Genomic DNA, 16,517 nt, shown 5'->3' with positions numbered 1-16,517 from the left:
ACAGTGTAGTTGATGTTAACATACCGGTATTTGAAGATGTTAACATACCTGTATTTGAAGCCGTTAGGGACCTTTCTTGCAGCCCCTAAATTTACATATTACCAGTTAGTCTATGGGCCACTTACTATAGCTAAAGCTTATCTAGCTTCCCTCAGCATTTAGTGGCTTAAGACCCTCCAACCCTTTCTGCTTTCATTCATGTTCTTTACGACAGTAAGCTGGTACCCATGATCTGTTACAGTGGCAGATAAAGTTTTTTCGACAGGGCCCTACTATTCTGAGGGCTTCATGTTTTATACATCAGAGCATTACATTTTGGTGACTATAATTTAGGATGAGATATACATAGTTATGAATTTGTAATGTTTGTGAGATATGATTTATTGCCCATGATTTTGTGTGAAGTTGGTGATGCAAGTTGCAAGAATTCGAATATGCACAAAATATCAGGTCACTAACTAAACTCTGTGTCTTCTGCATTTTATTAAAATCAACTTTTTCAATATTAAAGACAAGCAAAAACCAATGATAAAAACAGACGTTTCGGTGTCATCATGACGCCACTGTCAAGGAGAAGTAAAAATTACAAAGTTTGTGGCAAGGTGTAACACTAAATTAGCATAAATATGTTAGGCGCTAATTATACAAATACTTTTGCGTGAATTGAATCGCATTGCAATATTGACCAGTGTAAAACTCTCAATTGACACGACAGGAAAAAATTACTTAGGTGAATTACTCATCTGTTACACTTTGTTCTCTTAACATCAAAGGACAGATTTATTCTTTGACCAATGAAATCCTGTCTCTGATTGACAGATGGCATCATACATTTGAATGGGCTTCTTGAAAACTAACATAAGGAAAGCTTTAAATTTCATTGACAGAATTTTTATTACAACTTCATTCTAAATGAACAATTGAAACTTTTTAGAGATATTCCTAATGAATTGAAGGAACTTAACTCCGTCATGATTTTTAACACTCGTATTTTAGAATTCTACAGATCACAAGCTTTTTAACTACTTTTAAAGTTGGTGTCTGTATTTGAGTTTTTATGTTTTTGTTGCAGGGCCCTTGTTGATATCAGCTTTTTATGCTGAAGAGGTCACCCTGGTTAAATAAAATTTATTACTGTATACTCAAACAGTGGATAGCGTTGAAGGTGCGCTCTGATTAGCTGGCCAAACTCTGAATATCTTTTGCTATTTACCTCCGAGCAACTCAGGGAAAAATGGCATCCTGGTTTGCATCTGTGACAAGCGAAGAAATCACTCAAATTAATTTTTGATGGTGTATAATTTATCTCACTGTTCTGGTATATTCTAAAACAACTATTCACCTCAGTGCCAGTGATTAGCAGTGATTATTTACCTCGCGGCTTGTTAAGTATCTACTCCTAACCACCTCCACTTCAGTGAATAGTTGTTAATTATTGTTAGAAACCTTTGGATTAACAAGCCCCTCAGACTGATTGACAATTTGTCAAACATAACTCAATGAGCTGAAGAGGCAAATCAGGGATTTGTTTTGGGTGGTCTTAACCCTGATTTAGAAAACACAGAAATTTTCACTTACTCCAGAGCATAGTAAGCAAATAAATGTGTCAAAATAAGTGAGCAGTAACATGCCATCCAGTCTTTGAAGAAAGTTTGGTGTCAGAGAAGTTGTTAAAAAGAAACCTTACAGGTATGCCCCCCCCCCCCTCCCATACCAGTCCTCTAGATCACCAACTGCAATTACAGTCAAACCTCCATTATCTGGACTCGTCAGGACTTCCGTAAATAGTGCGGATAATCTAAAATACGAATATTAATGAGATACAAATGTAAAAAAAGGTATACAGCAAAGAAAACATCATTTTAACTGTGAAATCTACACAGCCTGTATGTATTTACTCCCGAAGAGCTTTCAAAAAACTCTTTAAGGATATGTTATTTTCGTTCCTGGAGGCTGAGGATTACTATGTTGAATCGCCCCTCCTATTTCAGAAAATTACTAAGGTAAAGGTTTATTTCACAAAGAAATACATGGCAGCCCTCTATGGGGCTGAATTGTGTATTTATGAAAATTGTAACAGAATATCTAATAGTATGACTAATGTAAGAATAATAATAAGCCTAAAAGTGAAATTGAATACTGTAAAATGATGAAACCTATCATTAAAATTAATAAAGCTATATTTATATAATATCATGCTCAATACAAGATTTCCTTAAAAATGTGTCCCTGAACCTATTTGTAAACTGGTTTTATAATTTATATAAATTTACTATTTTCTTATGTTTAATGATGCAGTTGTATATACGAGTTTTAAGGGGCTGTCTTTTTCTGGAAATGTTATTAATTTATGTTTAAGCTTTATTTGCCCTCTATCACCACTGCTGTACCTCTAATTCTCGCAAACCTCGACTAGCTCCTGCTATTTGCGGGCGTGAACGGTCTTCATGAACATGAAAGTACAAATTAGATCAATAATAATTAGATTAATTAGATTTACAATTGGGACCAGAGAGAAAAGTTTGGATAATCGAATAGTCCGCATAATCGAGGTTTGACTGTATTCTCCTTGTCAGAAAAGAAGGGGGGGGAAACTTCTTTAGCGCCTCCGGCTGGTTTTCGTGAGTACTTGTTTCAGTGTGATTGTTTCATCTCTTGGGGTAGACAGTTTTGGGCATTTTGAATGCTGATTTTCTGCCGGGTGGTTGGGCGTAATTCCATGGATAGGTGGCATGTGTTATAGGGGTTAGGTACGTGTGCTTCTTGATAACGACTCTTCCCAGCTGACTGTACAAAAACTGACTTTCTGGGCCCTTGAAAGGAAAGACCAACAATGAGGTCGAAGCTGATACGGTGGACGAGTTACTTATGGCACACAAAACTCAAAACGAAAGGTTAATAGGTCTTAAATTTTTTAAGAACAACAGCGAAATCTACAATTAATTAATCAGATGCAAACACAGGTATAAAAATGAGTGTCTTTCCCTTTCTAATGCAATATTACCTTGTGGTCTTTATTTGTGTGCCTTGGTAACGAGCGATTTTCGGGTTTTTCTGGTTTGCTTTCCTGCCTTTGATGAGCTCTGTAAGTTCGATCACATATGCCTTCTTCCTCGGTCATGATCCTGTTTACTTTGTCGACAATTTAGGATCTATAATTTGAGAAGAAACCCTGCGAAGAAGAGCATTACGTTTGAGTTGGATCACTTACTGTAAACATACAAAAGTGCCAGGCGACTCTTGGACCCAGTCTTCAAGGCGCGTTGTCAAGATGGCGGGAAGTTTACATATTGAATTTATCGCTCCCAGGATTTTACTCGCTGAACTTAAAATTTGGTACCTCTATGCTTCAGATGGGAAGGAATCAGAGTGTAGCTTGGAGAATTTCTAATGGAATCATATTCTCTGCTAGAAAAACTAAAAGAGACCATAAAAAGAGATTTTCAAGGTATGGCGTTTATCTTGCGCGTAAGCAGCAACCAAGCATTATTACGATGAAAGACAATATATGTTCTTCCTTATGGGTCCAAAAACTTTAAACTATCATATAAAACAACGCTGGAAGAATATAAAACAAAGGGCGTGGGAGGTGAATAATTCTTCTCATAAAAATCAATATCACCTTATTTTCTCTCAAACTCATTAACCCTAAAAGTCCTGCAGTTGTAAAGATAATCAGGTGGGATAATGCTGGGTTCACAATAACCTGAATCTCCTTGAGTTAAACTGTACCCGTTTGGTATAACAATTCAGTCCGTTTTGTATACAAGTCAGTGTGCACACAGACTTTTCAGGCTTGTTATCCATTTTTGATATTATCTAGATCTTGAAGAGAGATATGCAGAATCTGATAACAGGATTCAAAGCTTGGAGAAACAGAACACTGAGATAAAGGAGCTGGTCCAACAACTCAGAGATGAAAATACCATGTAGTGAATACATCTTAAGCTTTCTTCTTAAACTTTATTATTTTAGTTGCAATGACCTTTTCAGTCGTAAAAAGGTTCCTGGGTCAAAGAAGTGGAATCCAGGAGTGTTTTATGACAATCACAGGATTTTAAATTTCAAGGCTGTCGAGATGCAAGAATTGCAGAGATTTAGAAACTTTGAGAATTTTGAAATATTTTCAGAAGACAATTAACTCCATTTTCTGCAAGTTTAAAACTTACAAGGGACAAAGAACCTCAAATTCTTTCACTTGATTGACTTACTGTTATCAAATTTTGCTAGTTAGTTTTGTGTTAGTTTTTCTCTCACCTATCATTTTTTTAGCATATTTACATTTGAGCTGCAATATATGTTAATAGTTATTTATAAGAAAATATTTTTCAGACACTTATTCTGTTTTTTATTATTTAAAAAAAAATGTTTCAAGTCTTAAAGAAAGCTTGGCAAAAGTTAGAAAGGAACTGGCGTACAAGGATGAAAAGCTAAAAAGGTGAGGCTGAAAGAGTCTGGAAATATGTATGGTACAGGGCTTGACACTAACTTTTCAGCTTACTAGCCAAATGGCTAATGACATCTTAGATGTTATGACAATTTTAGTTTGTTTACTAGCCAAACTGGCTAGTGGAAATAAAAAACCACTAGCCAAAACTTAATTTCTACTAGTCTGTGGCTAGTGGGCTACTGTTGGTGTTGAGCCCTGTGGCAGGTTCTTTGTGATCCTCTCAAATATATTTTGTATCATTTAAGTTGGTTCAGTTTAAAGTTAAAGATCAGAGAGATAAACTGTGGTGTTCACAAGAAGATCTGTGAAAAGAGGTACCAGTTTTTTGAGGCAGGTATAGATGTACCAAATGGATATTTTTTTTTTTGAAAGTTGTCACATAGGTTCAGGTGTTGGACTTTGCGATAGGGCCAATTTTTGTTGACTAATCTTGCCCTACCCCTTCCCCCACCTGTGTGCTTGTCTTCTTACATTCAGTTTCTTAATGATAATATTTCAGGAAATATGAAGAACTGGGTAAGAAAGAACAATGGTGGGACCAATTCCGAGATGAAACTCAGCGAAGATTTAAAGGTTGATTTTAAGATACATGATACCACTAAGGCCTTATAATGGTCAGGAAATTAGATATTGGGTAAAAACTCTTATTTTCCTCCATTCTTTGATTATGATTTTCCATTTTGCAGATACTGTAGTCTTGCTATAGTTCTTACCTTTTTCCATGAATCCCCAGAAACAGATTACAGTACCATGATTAAATGAGTCAAAAAAATTCTGTATAATTGAGCTACGGTGTCATTTTATTCAATGTCTTGTTGGAGATTGAAATGGAATGGTTATTTGAATACAACTTCTGCTTAAATGTTCTTTCCTTTTATTTTGATTTACAGCAATGAAATCATATGGAACATTTCCTCCACACATCCTTGAAAAATATGTAAATAAGGATATTTTCCAGGAGCTGATGTGAGTTGAAGAATGTGATTACTTAGTTTACCCTTTCACTCCCAAGATCTTAGTCATTGTGCTAATTCTCCTTACTGTCTGTAATTATTATTATTTATTTATTTATTTATTCCTCCAATCCCTAAATATTACATTACAATGCTTAAATTATTTCGCATGGAAGAAAAAAATGGAGAGAGAGGAGAGGGGCACATCTATATAAACTAATATTGTGCCCCTTAAAGTTACAAGACTTGAGTTTTATTAAAAAGAAAAGAGGTAAAAGAAAATATTTTGGTGAATTATGAGGAAGATAATGTTTCACTAGTATTGAGCAAGGTACCAGCGCAAAAGTGCTTTTCTAAATATTTTTTTAGATTTACTGTCTGTAATACAGTTCTTATGATGTAAGTTTGAAGAATTTGGCTTTTGATGACTTATCATCCCCTAATTGATATTTTTCTTTATTCTCATCACTTGTCTGCTTGATAATGTATTGATAATGTAAGGAGAAATTCTGTGTTGGTCACTCAGGAGTAAAAGGATTAAGCATCTAAGAAAACCCTAGACATTTTCCCTCTGTCATTGCTTGGCAGAACAAGTTTCTGCTAGGTAAAAGCAACTTCATTAAATAATTTGAGGGGAGAGAAGTGCCAACAAGGAAATCTGTAATGAGTAATTAGGTAATAAATTTTTCTCTTTTATCTGAAATTTTTTGCATCCTTGGCTAACATTTATTTCCTTATTGTCGATACCATCATCTTAGCGTTTGCTATGGTACCAACTAGCAGATTATATTTGACAATCAAGAGCTTCTTCAGTCAGCAGTCATTTCCTATATTCTTGCATCTTAAATGTTTGATTTAGGGGTGATGCTGTAAGGAGAAATTTGATGCTAGTCACTGCAAGGGATTAAAGGATTATGAAGGTGTTTTGAATTTGTGTTTTCAGAAATAATGCTCCAGCTAGCTCCTCCTTACAGAAAGAAGATCACCTCATGATCAGGAAAAAGAATGGCAAACTCTCCACCCTTAAGAGCAAGAAGAAAGTTAGATACAACAAAGTGTCACCGTTACTGTCACAGTCAACTGCTGTGGAAGGTATGACAACAAATTCTCAAGACAAAGATAAAATGTATGTCAGTGAAACCGAAGAAAAGGAAAAACTGATAACAGAGGATGATGAGGTTTGTCCTGATACCAATGAAAGCACAAAACTGTACCATTATTCTCCACCTGATCAAAGGCAAGTTGGTGGCATTTCTGCTCAGCAGGAGGTTCTTGTTCCAGAAAGTGAAGATATGTACACAGAAGAAGTTGGTGATGGCTTTAGTTGCTCAATAGGGGCACCTTCTGCAACAAGTACACCTCGTGCTGCAGCCAGCCCACTCCCTTTTGACTATGATAATGTTGACAATTGTGATGATGATAATGGTGATGATGTGAGTGTGGGTGTTCTAGATGTTCCAAAACAATTTCCACAGGATGACACTGTGGATATTTTGACAAATGTTAAGTCAAGGTTAGCAAATTTGCCAAAATCAGATTCACAGTTTCCAGTGGACTTGTCATACACACAACCAGAATCTCCAACAATTCCAAGCCGAACGTGCTCTCTGCAACAAGACATGAACCTGACAGCTGATTGTTCAGTGTTTCTGTTGCCTCATGAAATCAAAACTGAAGAAAAGCAAGAAGGAAAACACAATTTTGATTCTAAAATGATCAAAGACAATGATAAAACAGGATTTGTTAATGAGGAAATGGAAAAACAGCCACCACAACTGGAAGCTGGAAGCAGTTGCAAAGGCAAGGCCACCAAACAAACTACTTTGGACACAAAATTTTTCAACACGAAAGGAGCTCTGGGAAAAAAAGATTTTACTTCTGGAAAGAGAAAGAGAGGGACTTCAATGGAGTGGGATGAACAGGTGTTATCGGGAAAAATGAAAGATTTTAGGGTTAGTAGTAATATTTCAAAAACAAGTGCGAGTGTTTCATCGGGGTTTCCAAACACGAGAAAACTGATGAAAGCACAAGTTTTTGAAATTGCTTCTCAATCATGCATCATTACTTTTTTTGCTATTGTTTCTCAGTAATTATTGGCCTTTGTTGTCAAATATTTTAGCAGTGTCACAAGTCCCTGAGGACCGACATTGTGGGGTTTGACATTTTATCAAGCTCTAGGGTTTGATATTTCATCAAAGTATAGTGGAAAAGCCTCTGTCGAGTGTTTCATCGGGGTTTCTAAACGCACACATGTGGCCAAATTGGCGTATCCTGACTGGCTTGTAACTTGATGAATTATTAATGAGTTTGAGAATATTATTATTTTACCCTTCAAAACTATGATAAGCATTTCACTTTTGAGGGATTTATGAATGGGTAGTATGATATCTTGTTTACTATATTTGATGCATTTGTGCATTCAGTAGGGAAACAGCCTCAGGCCGGTGTTTCAATAATCTTTGGAGTCCTTTGAAAGCTGGTGTTGGTTTAAGTTTTAATGATGATTGTGTTTTGAGATCTTGTGCCTAATATTTGCATCTTGCATAAAATTTTGGAGCAAGAAACTGCAACACGTTGTTTTGTGTAGGCATTAAAAAAACACTTATGATGCAGTTTTAAGTCCAAAAAAAAAAAAACGGGTAGTAGTCAAGGCAAACATACAGCTGCAGCTGCACCTTAATCTGAGTGTGTTATCCAAGCATGTGTACATGACCTTTAGAAAAGGTAAAGGTTGACAGAGTTAAATTTTTTTTGCAATCATTTTTCTGTTAGGAGGAGCAACCTAAGGCTTTGTTCAAAGTACCTATGGCACCACTTCCAAAAACACCAGACGTGATTCTACTGGAGGAATTTCATTCACGCGGAGCTGACAAGAAGTCTTGTACAACCCCTTTGGGAAGCAGTGGAGATATCACAGGGCTGTACGCGAGTGGTATGGACCTGTTTGGTAATATAGATGAAAACTGCACATCAGGTAATAACTAGAATTCGAGAAAATGGCTTTTTTTTAGCGCTCTGTGATTTGTTTAGATCTCGCGCCATCCTCGGAATCGATCAGATGCATGCAGTTATACCGAACAAATCGTGACTTGGTCGCACGCGTCGTTTTTCCCGCGCTTTGACAGCGTCACCTGCTTCCTTTTGGATTCCTTTCTGACTTGTTGATATATTTGCATTTCCCTTAAATCATTTAGGTAAGATAAGATAAGATCTTTATTTAAACACGATAATAATTAAAGCTAACAGCTTGAGGGGTCGTGTATTTAGTTTATACATTATTGAAATAAGAAGAAGACTAGCTAAATAAGTAAAAGGCCAACACTAACATCTTAATCAAAAGCTTAAGTAGAGAAAGTCATCATTTTTATGGCGGGCAGCTGAAGCCGAAGCAATTTTAAATTTAAAATCTCTAAAATAAGGCTTTGTTTTCAAGTTTCGAAACAGCTCATTCGGGATTTTGTGCAAGATATTACGTTCATTTGAGCTAATAGTGTTCCAAAAGATTGCACCTCCATAGGCAAGGGAATCTTTCATAAACCTAGTATTAAATCTTGGGACTGTCAGTGAATCGCCTCCTTTCAAGGAATAGCCAGTGGAACGATTGATGTAAATATCCTTGTATAATAATTGTGGGAGAGACTCATTATATGTCGAATCTGAAGTTCATTCCAGTATGTCGAATCACACACATATCTACATGTATACATGTACAGAATATATTCCATTTAGACGTAAAGATTTGTATATTGTACAAATCTTGACGTCTAAATGGAAGTCCCTCTGGAAGATAAATTAAGTGAGCATTCGCTTTGTGGCGTTAAACATGTAGTTATCTGTCGAATCTGAAGTTCACTCCGATGTGAAAATATATAGCAGCTGGATCTTCATATATATTTCGGTTTTAATTGTTAATTTTTGTGTTCATATGTGTATCTTTTAATTGTTAGATTTAAAACAGGACAGTGAAAAAGAAGGTGCTTGCTTGGAAGACTGTGAAAAAGAAAACTCATTGAGCAAAATTGAGGTACTAAGCTAGCATTTTGACCACCCGCATTTTCAACCAAATGTAAAATAACGAGTTACTTGTTTTATTTGTTAACAGAAACGTGGCAATGAGACCACACAAGAAAACAGGCGTAAAGATACGAATGAGTGTTTAAAACCAATGGGGGTCAGGTAAGTGGTGTTTGATTTTGTGCATTTCAATCGAAGTTGAGCTTAGGATACATACGAGACGTGCCTACGAGGCTGATTCGCATAGCTAAGGTTTTTACGGCTTGAGGTGGCTAGGAGTGTTGCTATTCCCCCTGGATTGGATGCTAGTCTATCGCAAGTTACATCTTCACTCCCCTTCCCCCGTCCCCCCCCCCCCCCCAGGTCCAATTTCATGTAATGGAAAATACAGTTCTTCACGGGGAAAAACCCTTCTTCAATTTATCTCGCTTCCAACATGTGGCTTCCTAGCTTGGTTGGAAATATTGTAATATAAGCATATTTTGATATCATTATTACTGATATGAATTATTCCCTCTGTTTTTTATAAGGAGTAATGATGCTCAACCAAATTATAAATACGTGGAAGTCGTTCGGAAGAAAGACGAACGAGTCAAGCTAAACGGCTACAAATGTCGTGACTGCCAAGAGGTAACGTACTAGATTACTCAAGAGGAAAAAAATCGGCTCAGGGAAATTGGGAACCAAGACACTTCAGACTAAAATTTGGCCATACAGGCGTGACTAAGAACAGGAAAACGTAGGAATAAAGTAACGAGAACTGTTCATAGAGGCTTCCAAAATAAAAACAAAACATACGAACAAAGCTGGGCTGATTTTTTCGTCAGTTTCTGCTTCCGCGTACGTGGCTAGTATACGTCTTCAAAAACATGTAATTCAGAATTTTTAAGGGTCTTAAAAATGAAATTTTTCTTGACGGTAATGCGGGAATGTCTGGTTTAGGCTTCTGCCCTACAAAAGTTAATACATGTTACTTGGTTTGATTTCATTTTTGTATAGTTTGAGAGCACTTTTTATTATCCAATTCAGCTGTTGGCGGACGTTCTTTTTATTCCGTTTTTTTTTTTTTAGGGTTTATATTGTATTGGATAACACAGTATTCTTTACAGTGTGTTATTTTTTCCTGTCTGTGCGTAAAGTTTTTCCTGCTTCGTAACGACGGGTCATTTAGAAATGAAAAGTTTGACGAGATTGGCCGTAGATTGATTCCTTGTGTTCTCATTACTTCTTGTGGCAATTTCCTCTGTCCTGACAAGCCAGTGTGATAAATTAGGATTTGGGTGTTCTGTCACTTGATCGAAATGCGCCCTGCAATAGGGTAAAATATATCTTTTTTTTTCCCCAGTACTACCAGGGCCTTGATCTTCCCGAAGACGAGCTGAAAAAGCGTTTGAAGCATTGTTCTCGTCACCGAGCGAGGTTTTCACCACCCCCCTCCACTCCGCCAGGTTTTTGGAACTTAAGCTTTCCGGACACCCAAGAGTATATGGATAAGGGCTATTTAAAGACCGAGTCGGAAGCACCGGCTCCGAAGAGACTTCGGAAAACACGGCGGAATAGAATTGCGAAGTGAAGACTCTTCGAAGATTTACGATGAATTCTGAATTTTCTATGAAGATATTTCTATCGATGATTCCTGGGGTTATCCATGTATTCATGAAAAACATTTGATGAAATAAAGATGACACAAAGGATGATATGAATGGAGAAGTGTATTCTATACAAGCCCATTTACATCAGAAAGTGAATAAAGGCTGATAGTTTCGAAAGAAACTGTTTGGGGCTGCGTCGGTGGGAGTAACGAAATAATTTGGATATATCAACAAAGTTGAAGTGGTAAATTGGCCACCGTAACGATTACAAAAGCTGACGTTTCGAGCGTTAGCCCTTCGTCGGAGCGAATGACATCAGAAAGTGTTGCTTGTCAACTTTTTTCCCAAGAGTATAAATGGAATAGTCAAGGGTCGACAAGAAAAAAATAATAACATAGTCGATGGCGAAATGGGCTGGTTTTAATGGTGTCAGTTACTGATAGGAGGGGTATTTTCCTAACCCCCAGGTCCCCTAAAAAGTTACTGGTAGGTAGGTGACTCCTCAGTATTGCATTGCGCATCCTGTACTGCGCACAAAAATCACCTCTCGTAGGGAACATTAACCCTTTGAATGCCAAGGACGTATATATACGTCCTAAAATAGGACCCTCAGATACCGAGGACGTATATATACGTCCTCTGACAAGCATTTTGTTTCTTTTCTCGGTCGTTCAAGGTTTTTATCCGTGGTTGTTTCAAAGGACCTGGGAACAATTTGAGAATCCGCTGACCACAGAATTTTGCACTGTGGCACAACATAACACCCAGAAGGCTTTGTTTATTTTCGCGGCAAATCCTTGCCAAATCCAACATGGCGGCCAGCACACGTCGAATGACAGCTGAGGAAGTTTTGGTAGAAGTTTTCGCTGATAGAGACTCTGATATGAGCGACGAAAGTGATGGAGATGTTTCAGAGTACAATGAAAGTATTTCGAGCTCGGAGGATGAAGATGAAAGCGGGGAAGAAGTCGAAGAGATCGACGAACTCGAAAGCGAGAATGAAAATAACGAAGATAGTGAAAGTGAGGAGGACAATGTCGCAGCTAAAAAGAGTTATACAATGCCAAAGGGCTCAAATTGTTGAGTAAAATTATTTTATGAAAAATCCAATATGGCCGCTGGTTGCGAGGCATGCACCTGGGTTGGCATTCAAAGGGTTAAGGAAAATTTTAGAAAAATTTTGTTCGACAATTTTTTTTCTGAGGAATCACTCTAAACATGTAAAACAATTTTTTATCTTTAACTTTATATAAAATATATATTAGATCAGCCATTATTTATCCCAGAGGGGTGGGGGGGTTGAAAGATTTGGGGGGAGGAAGTCGCATGGTTCTTGGGGGGGGGGGCAGAAGAGGGGTAACTCTTCACTTGACTCTGATGATGACTTCTCAATTCGTTGAAACGTCAGTTACCGACGGCAGTCCTCCTAAGGAATACGTATATACAATCAGCTGGCCGAGCAAACTACCGTCAACTACGATCAAGAACGACTTTTTCGGAAAATCCTTAAGCAAATTGAGAATTAAGAACATCCTGATTTGAACTAAATTTAGCCAGCATTTCAGGTGTCTGACGTTATATATACGTTGTACGATTATTCGATCGGCCATGTTTCATTTAGAGTTATAGTGGACGATAAGGGAAGGGGATGGGGAAAGGCCAGAACTGACCCCCTCCCTGTTGTCGCTCATCAGTCCCATTGATACAAATTTCTTTCTCTCCTCAGCCTTCCACTGCCCTAAAAGTCAAAGACGGTAGCTATTATTTTCAAAGCGAAAATACTGAGCACTCGCTGGCCAAAATAACGATTGCTCTGCAGGCTAAACCAAATTCTTCCTTACTGATCAGGGGTTTACGATTTCTCGCTCTGAACCAGATACTTTTTTTTTTTTTTTTTTTTTCCACCAAACTCGCCCCACTCCCTGTCCCCTGGGGACGATGGAAAAATTCCTCGGAGACCTGGATCCGAATAAATTTCCATTTTCAGCGCCATTTTTTGAAGTGAACTGGATCGACAAGGAATACCCATTTACCCTAACAGTTTAGCCCTGTAGTTAGCGGAAGATGATGTCAACAAAAGTAAAGGGTACATTCTAGCTATTGCTAAATGGAAATTGATCCAAATTACGAGTTTGAAGCTCCAAAATGGGTCGACTTTACAGCAGATTTCGAAGATGAACTCAATGAGTCGAGGTATGAACGGTTTCGTATGTACAATAAGTTTAACTTGATGTTCTTTAAGATGGCATCCACCGATTGAATTGATAACGATGTTGCTTGAAGATTAACGAAGTTGGTTATCTTTCGTTTTGTTACTTTTGTGTAATAGAGAACTAATGTTTTTGAAACGCGAAATATTGGCGCTTAGCAGTCAGTAATTTACCGCGCATTATGTTTAGAAATTTGATTGGAAGCAAAATGCCAAATCATTAGTTTGTTTTATTTTTCTCGCGAAAATTAGCTTTTTTATGGTCATTGTTCCTTGACCTTTATCCTTTTCAATGCGATGCAAACATTGGCAACATGTATTTGCACTGGTATCACCGTTCCTTTCTGTCTGGCTGGTAATTAATTACAAGGCTCAACACTAAATTTTCAACTTACCAACCAAGTGGCCAGTGACAACTTGGATGTTACAACAATTTCAGTTTGTTTACAAGCAAAACTGGCTTGTGGAAGTCGAAAACCATTAGCCAAAACTGAATTTCCACTACTTCGTGGCTAGTTAGCTACCGATAGTGTCGAGAGCTGAAGTAATGTCATTTTGAATAATACGGTAATTAGCTGAATTATACGCGCATTTTTATTGGTTCTTATGTATGATCTATTTGAGAAAAGATGAGGTAACCATTAACAACTTTCTGTTTGAGGAATAGATTGTTTGAAGGATAGCTTCCATGTCACCTTGTTTCTGTAGACTGTGGAAGATATCAAAATTAATGTGGTAAGAACATCAGTGAAACATTGGACTGCACTTCATGTGCCACTTTTCTGTTCTTACCACATTTTGACGTCATCTGTGATCAATTATTTTGACCAGACACACAGCAACATGGAATCTATTCCTTAAACAGATTTTGTAACTGAATCTCTTATACAGCCTCAACAGTTCATGGTTTGAGAAAGTCCATCCACTTCATGAACCAAAGGACCCATTGCATCATGATGCAACTGCCAAGCCATTGCTTGCTTCTGCACAAGTGGAAAAGCCTGCCACAAACTCAAAACCACAGTCCCATAAACTGAAGAAAAATTACAATAGCAAAAAGTCTCTTGGTATAAAGTCAATCCGTACACAACGAGGAGAACACGAGGGCATGAATATTAGAGAGAACAGTGGAAAAGGGCAAAGAGATGTGAAGTCATTAACAGCCAAAAATGATGACAAGAAAACTACACAAAGAATTAGTTCTGAGGAGGGGAACTTAACCCCAGAAAGATTATTAAAACATCATAAACAGTGCAGTTTCACACCACCATGGATAAACTCTCCTCAGAACAGACCAGGTATGGACTCCTTTCGCCAACTGAGTTTGAAGTTCGTACTGTGTATGTGAGTTACAGACCAAGTTTTATGTGTTTAGATTTTTGACACAAGTGCAAAGTGCAAGGGTCATTAATCTGAGTGGGAAAAACAAGGTTCCCTAACTTACAGTATGGACTTTGCAAATGAGGTTATAAGATAGTTACCATACTTCTGGGTTCAAATGGAGGGGAATGATTTTAATTTAAACAAACTTTTGAATTGCACAGAGAACAGTGTGTGGAATATGCATATTGATGTTGGGATGTAATTGGTTAAAAATTGCTTTTTTTTTACATTTCAGAAAGTGCATCACAAGCTAAGAAGAGAGATGGTAGAAGCTGTAGTCTGAACAACATGGCCGTCTTTTCTCCCCAACGTGTCCCTACTAATCAGTCTCCGATGTCTCCTGTGCCAGTGCGAAGTGTTAAACAGTCTTACGCAGAGTCTGCTTCTTCACCAAAGACATCTCTGCTATCAAAGGCTGTCAGTGGATCTCAGAAAGGTAATCAACCTAGGAGGAAAAGAAGACTCTTGCCAGCCACTCCCAGCATGAACAAGAATAGTCCAGGTGGCATTTATACAAGTCCTGCATCGCCTAGTCAGCTGGGTCATCAAATTGGAGGCAAAGAGGGCAAAATGAATGATCAAATGTCCTGCAAAGAGGCCGCTTGTAGTGTTTCTAGCATGCCTCTGCGAGCAGTAGATAAGTCACAAGCTGTAACTCAAGAACACCTTCCAGGACACCTTCAGAGTAACAGTACTATTAAAAGAGAATTTCAGGACAAAAATATGTTTAGTCAAAGACCTTTAGAAGCAATTCATGAAAACAGTACCAGCAAAGGAAAACCAAGCCAGTCCCTCGCACAAACAGACAGTGAAAAGAATACGTCCCCAAAGCGTAAAACAGTAATGCAATCCAATGATTTAAGTCTGGAAGCACTGTTAAAACAACACAACAAGAAAATTGCAGCTGCCAGGAATCAGTATGATGAAAATGGACGCAAAATCCGAACTGCACAGCCAAACTTTTGTCCAGCCCCGGGCCACAAGACCTTCTCTTCGTCATCTTCAGTAATGTCCCCATCCACTGCTTGCAAACGACCTTCAACATCTGCTGAACCTGTGGTTGGTGTGAAGCAGAAGCGACGCTCTTGTGTTGCTGCTATGAGCAGCACTCAAACTGAACTAGCTACGTTAAAGAAAAACTTATTATCATCAAACATAAACAGGAAGGGAAAGGAGGATGTTTGTCAACAAACAGCAAAGCAGAAACGTCGTTCATGTGTTGCTACGTTTGGAAATGGTGGACATGCAAAGTTAGACAAAGAACTGCGAGATTTAATCGCCCAACATAATTCAAAAGTTAAAGCTAAGAGATCTTAGATATTTTCAGGGTTTAAGTTAATTCAAGTGCAAGGTGTAGGCATGTAGGGTCATAAATGTTCATGTAATCGTCAGTTAGCTATCAACTGATTTTGATTTAATACTGGAAATGCAAATCAGCTCAAGGCCATTTTATACAAAGTGGAAGAAATGGGCTTGTGATTGACAAATGTCTGTGGCACGCATTTGTCTAACCTGTCTTTGAATAGCATGAAACTGAGTTGAGAAGTGATCTTCTACATGTTACTTGCCATTTGTGGAAATATCACATATTTTGGAGGCTTTCAGAAATATACCTCGTAGATTTTTTCTAAGATGTGTTGATACTTGAGTGGAAATTTCACTTCAGGAGTCAGAGACATGAATGTTTGACCAGAACGAACACTGGTTTTAGATAATGGTTTGTGACAAAGAGGTAGTTAAGTTGTAAACGAACAAACTTGAATAAATACCCAATTCTTCAAGATCTATCAATCTTCATAATGAAGTAATTTTTCACAAATTGTATCCCACAAGGATGTACTCATAAGCCTGCAAATCATTCACATTTGTCAAAAAAGAGATTCAAACCAATTTTTTTTTTTAAATTTTTCGCGAAC

General features: G+C 37.6%; 3 protein-coding genes across 4 annotated transcripts; 2 read left to right on the top strand and 1 right to left on the bottom strand.

Annotated features, from left to right (window-relative positions):
* Window positions 1-463: 463 nt before the first annotated feature.
* LOC148740252 (uncharacterized) lies at window positions 464-3,227 on the bottom strand. The gene is made up of 2 exons (XM_088750648.1): window positions 3,005-3,227; window positions 464-2,813 (listed from the first exon to the last, which is right to left on the bottom strand). The coding sequence occupies exons 1-2, from the start codon at window positions 3,119-3,121 to the stop codon at window positions 2,649-2,651; spliced, it is 282 nt and encodes a 93-aa protein (XP_088606774.1). The 5' UTR covers window positions 3,122-3,227; the 3' UTR covers window positions 464-2,648.
* Window positions 3,227-11,120, top strand: LOC111341557 (uncharacterized). 2 transcript variants are annotated; one of them, XM_022948543.2, is made up of 11 exons: window positions 3,227-3,448; window positions 3,824-3,929; window positions 4,376-4,438; window positions 4,950-5,023; window positions 5,341-5,416; window positions 6,347-7,355; window positions 8,176-8,377; window positions 9,351-9,427; window positions 9,506-9,579; window positions 9,948-10,047; window positions 10,763-11,120. In XM_022948543.2, exons 1-11 carry the CDS (start codon window positions 3,391-3,393, stop codon window positions 10,988-10,990), a joined length of 2,067 nt encoding a protein of 688 aa, XP_022804278.1. In that variant the 5' UTR covers window positions 3,227-3,390; the 3' UTR covers window positions 10,991-11,120. The 2 variants fall into 2 exon arrangements, with proteins under 2 accessions (XP_022804278.1, XP_022804279.1); XM_022948544.2 differs by lacking the exons at window positions 3,227-3,448; window positions 3,824-3,929 and having other exon boundaries at window positions 3,945-4,438; window positions 4,950-5,084.
* Window positions 11,121-12,987: 1,867 nt separating this feature from the next.
* On the top strand, window positions 12,988-16,382 carry LOC111341561 (uncharacterized). The gene is made up of 3 exons (XM_022948548.2): window positions 12,988-13,202; window positions 14,110-14,516; window positions 14,837-16,382. Exons 1-3 carry the CDS (start codon window positions 13,117-13,119, stop codon window positions 15,916-15,918), a joined length of 1,575 nt encoding a protein of 524 aa, XP_022804283.1. The 5' UTR covers window positions 12,988-13,116; the 3' UTR covers window positions 15,919-16,382.
* The last annotated feature ends 135 nt before the right edge of the window (window positions 16,383-16,517 follow it).

Source organism: Stylophora pistillata, chromosome 2 (assembly GCF_964205215.1).
Source record: "Stylophora pistillata chromosome 2, jaStyPist1.2, whole genome shotgun sequence".
NCBI lineage: Eukaryota > Metazoa > Cnidaria > Anthozoa > Scleractinia > Pocilloporidae > Stylophora > Stylophora pistillata.
This window is presented reverse-complemented; position numbering and strand designations above follow the sequence as displayed.

Bases quoted from the DNA above. Each gene is read 5' to 3' on its own strand.
- LOC148740252 (XM_088750648.1), bottom strand. From the start codon at position 3,121: ATGACCGAGGAAGAAGGCATATGTGATCGAACTTACAGAGCTCATCAA. The intron at 2,814-3,004 runs GTAATATTGCAT...TTTCCTTTCAAG, and splicing joins ACACAAATAAAGACCACAAG to GGCCCAGAAAGTCAGTTTTT.
- LOC111341557 (XM_022948543.2), top strand. From the start codon at position 3,391: ATGGAATCATATTCTCTGCTAGAAAAACTAAAAGAGACCATAAAAAGA. The intron at 5,024-5,340 runs GTTGATTTTAAG...TTTGATTTACAG, and splicing joins AACTCAGCGAAGATTTAAAG to CAATGAAATCATATGGAACA. The intron at 8,378-9,350 runs GTAATAACTAGA...TTTAATTGTTAG, and splicing joins AGATGAAAACTGCACATCAG to ATTTAAAACAGGACAGTGAA.
- LOC111341561 (XM_022948548.2), top strand. From the start codon at position 13,117: ATGGAAATTGATCCAAATTACGAGTTTGAAGCTCCAAAATGGGTCGAC. The intron at 13,203-14,109 runs GTATGAACGGTT...TCTCTTATACAG, and splicing joins GATGAACTCAATGAGTCGAG to CCTCAACAGTTCATGGTTTG. The intron at 14,517-14,836 runs GTATGGACTCCT...TTTACATTTCAG, and splicing joins CTCTCCTCAGAACAGACCAG to AAAGTGCATCACAAGCTAAG.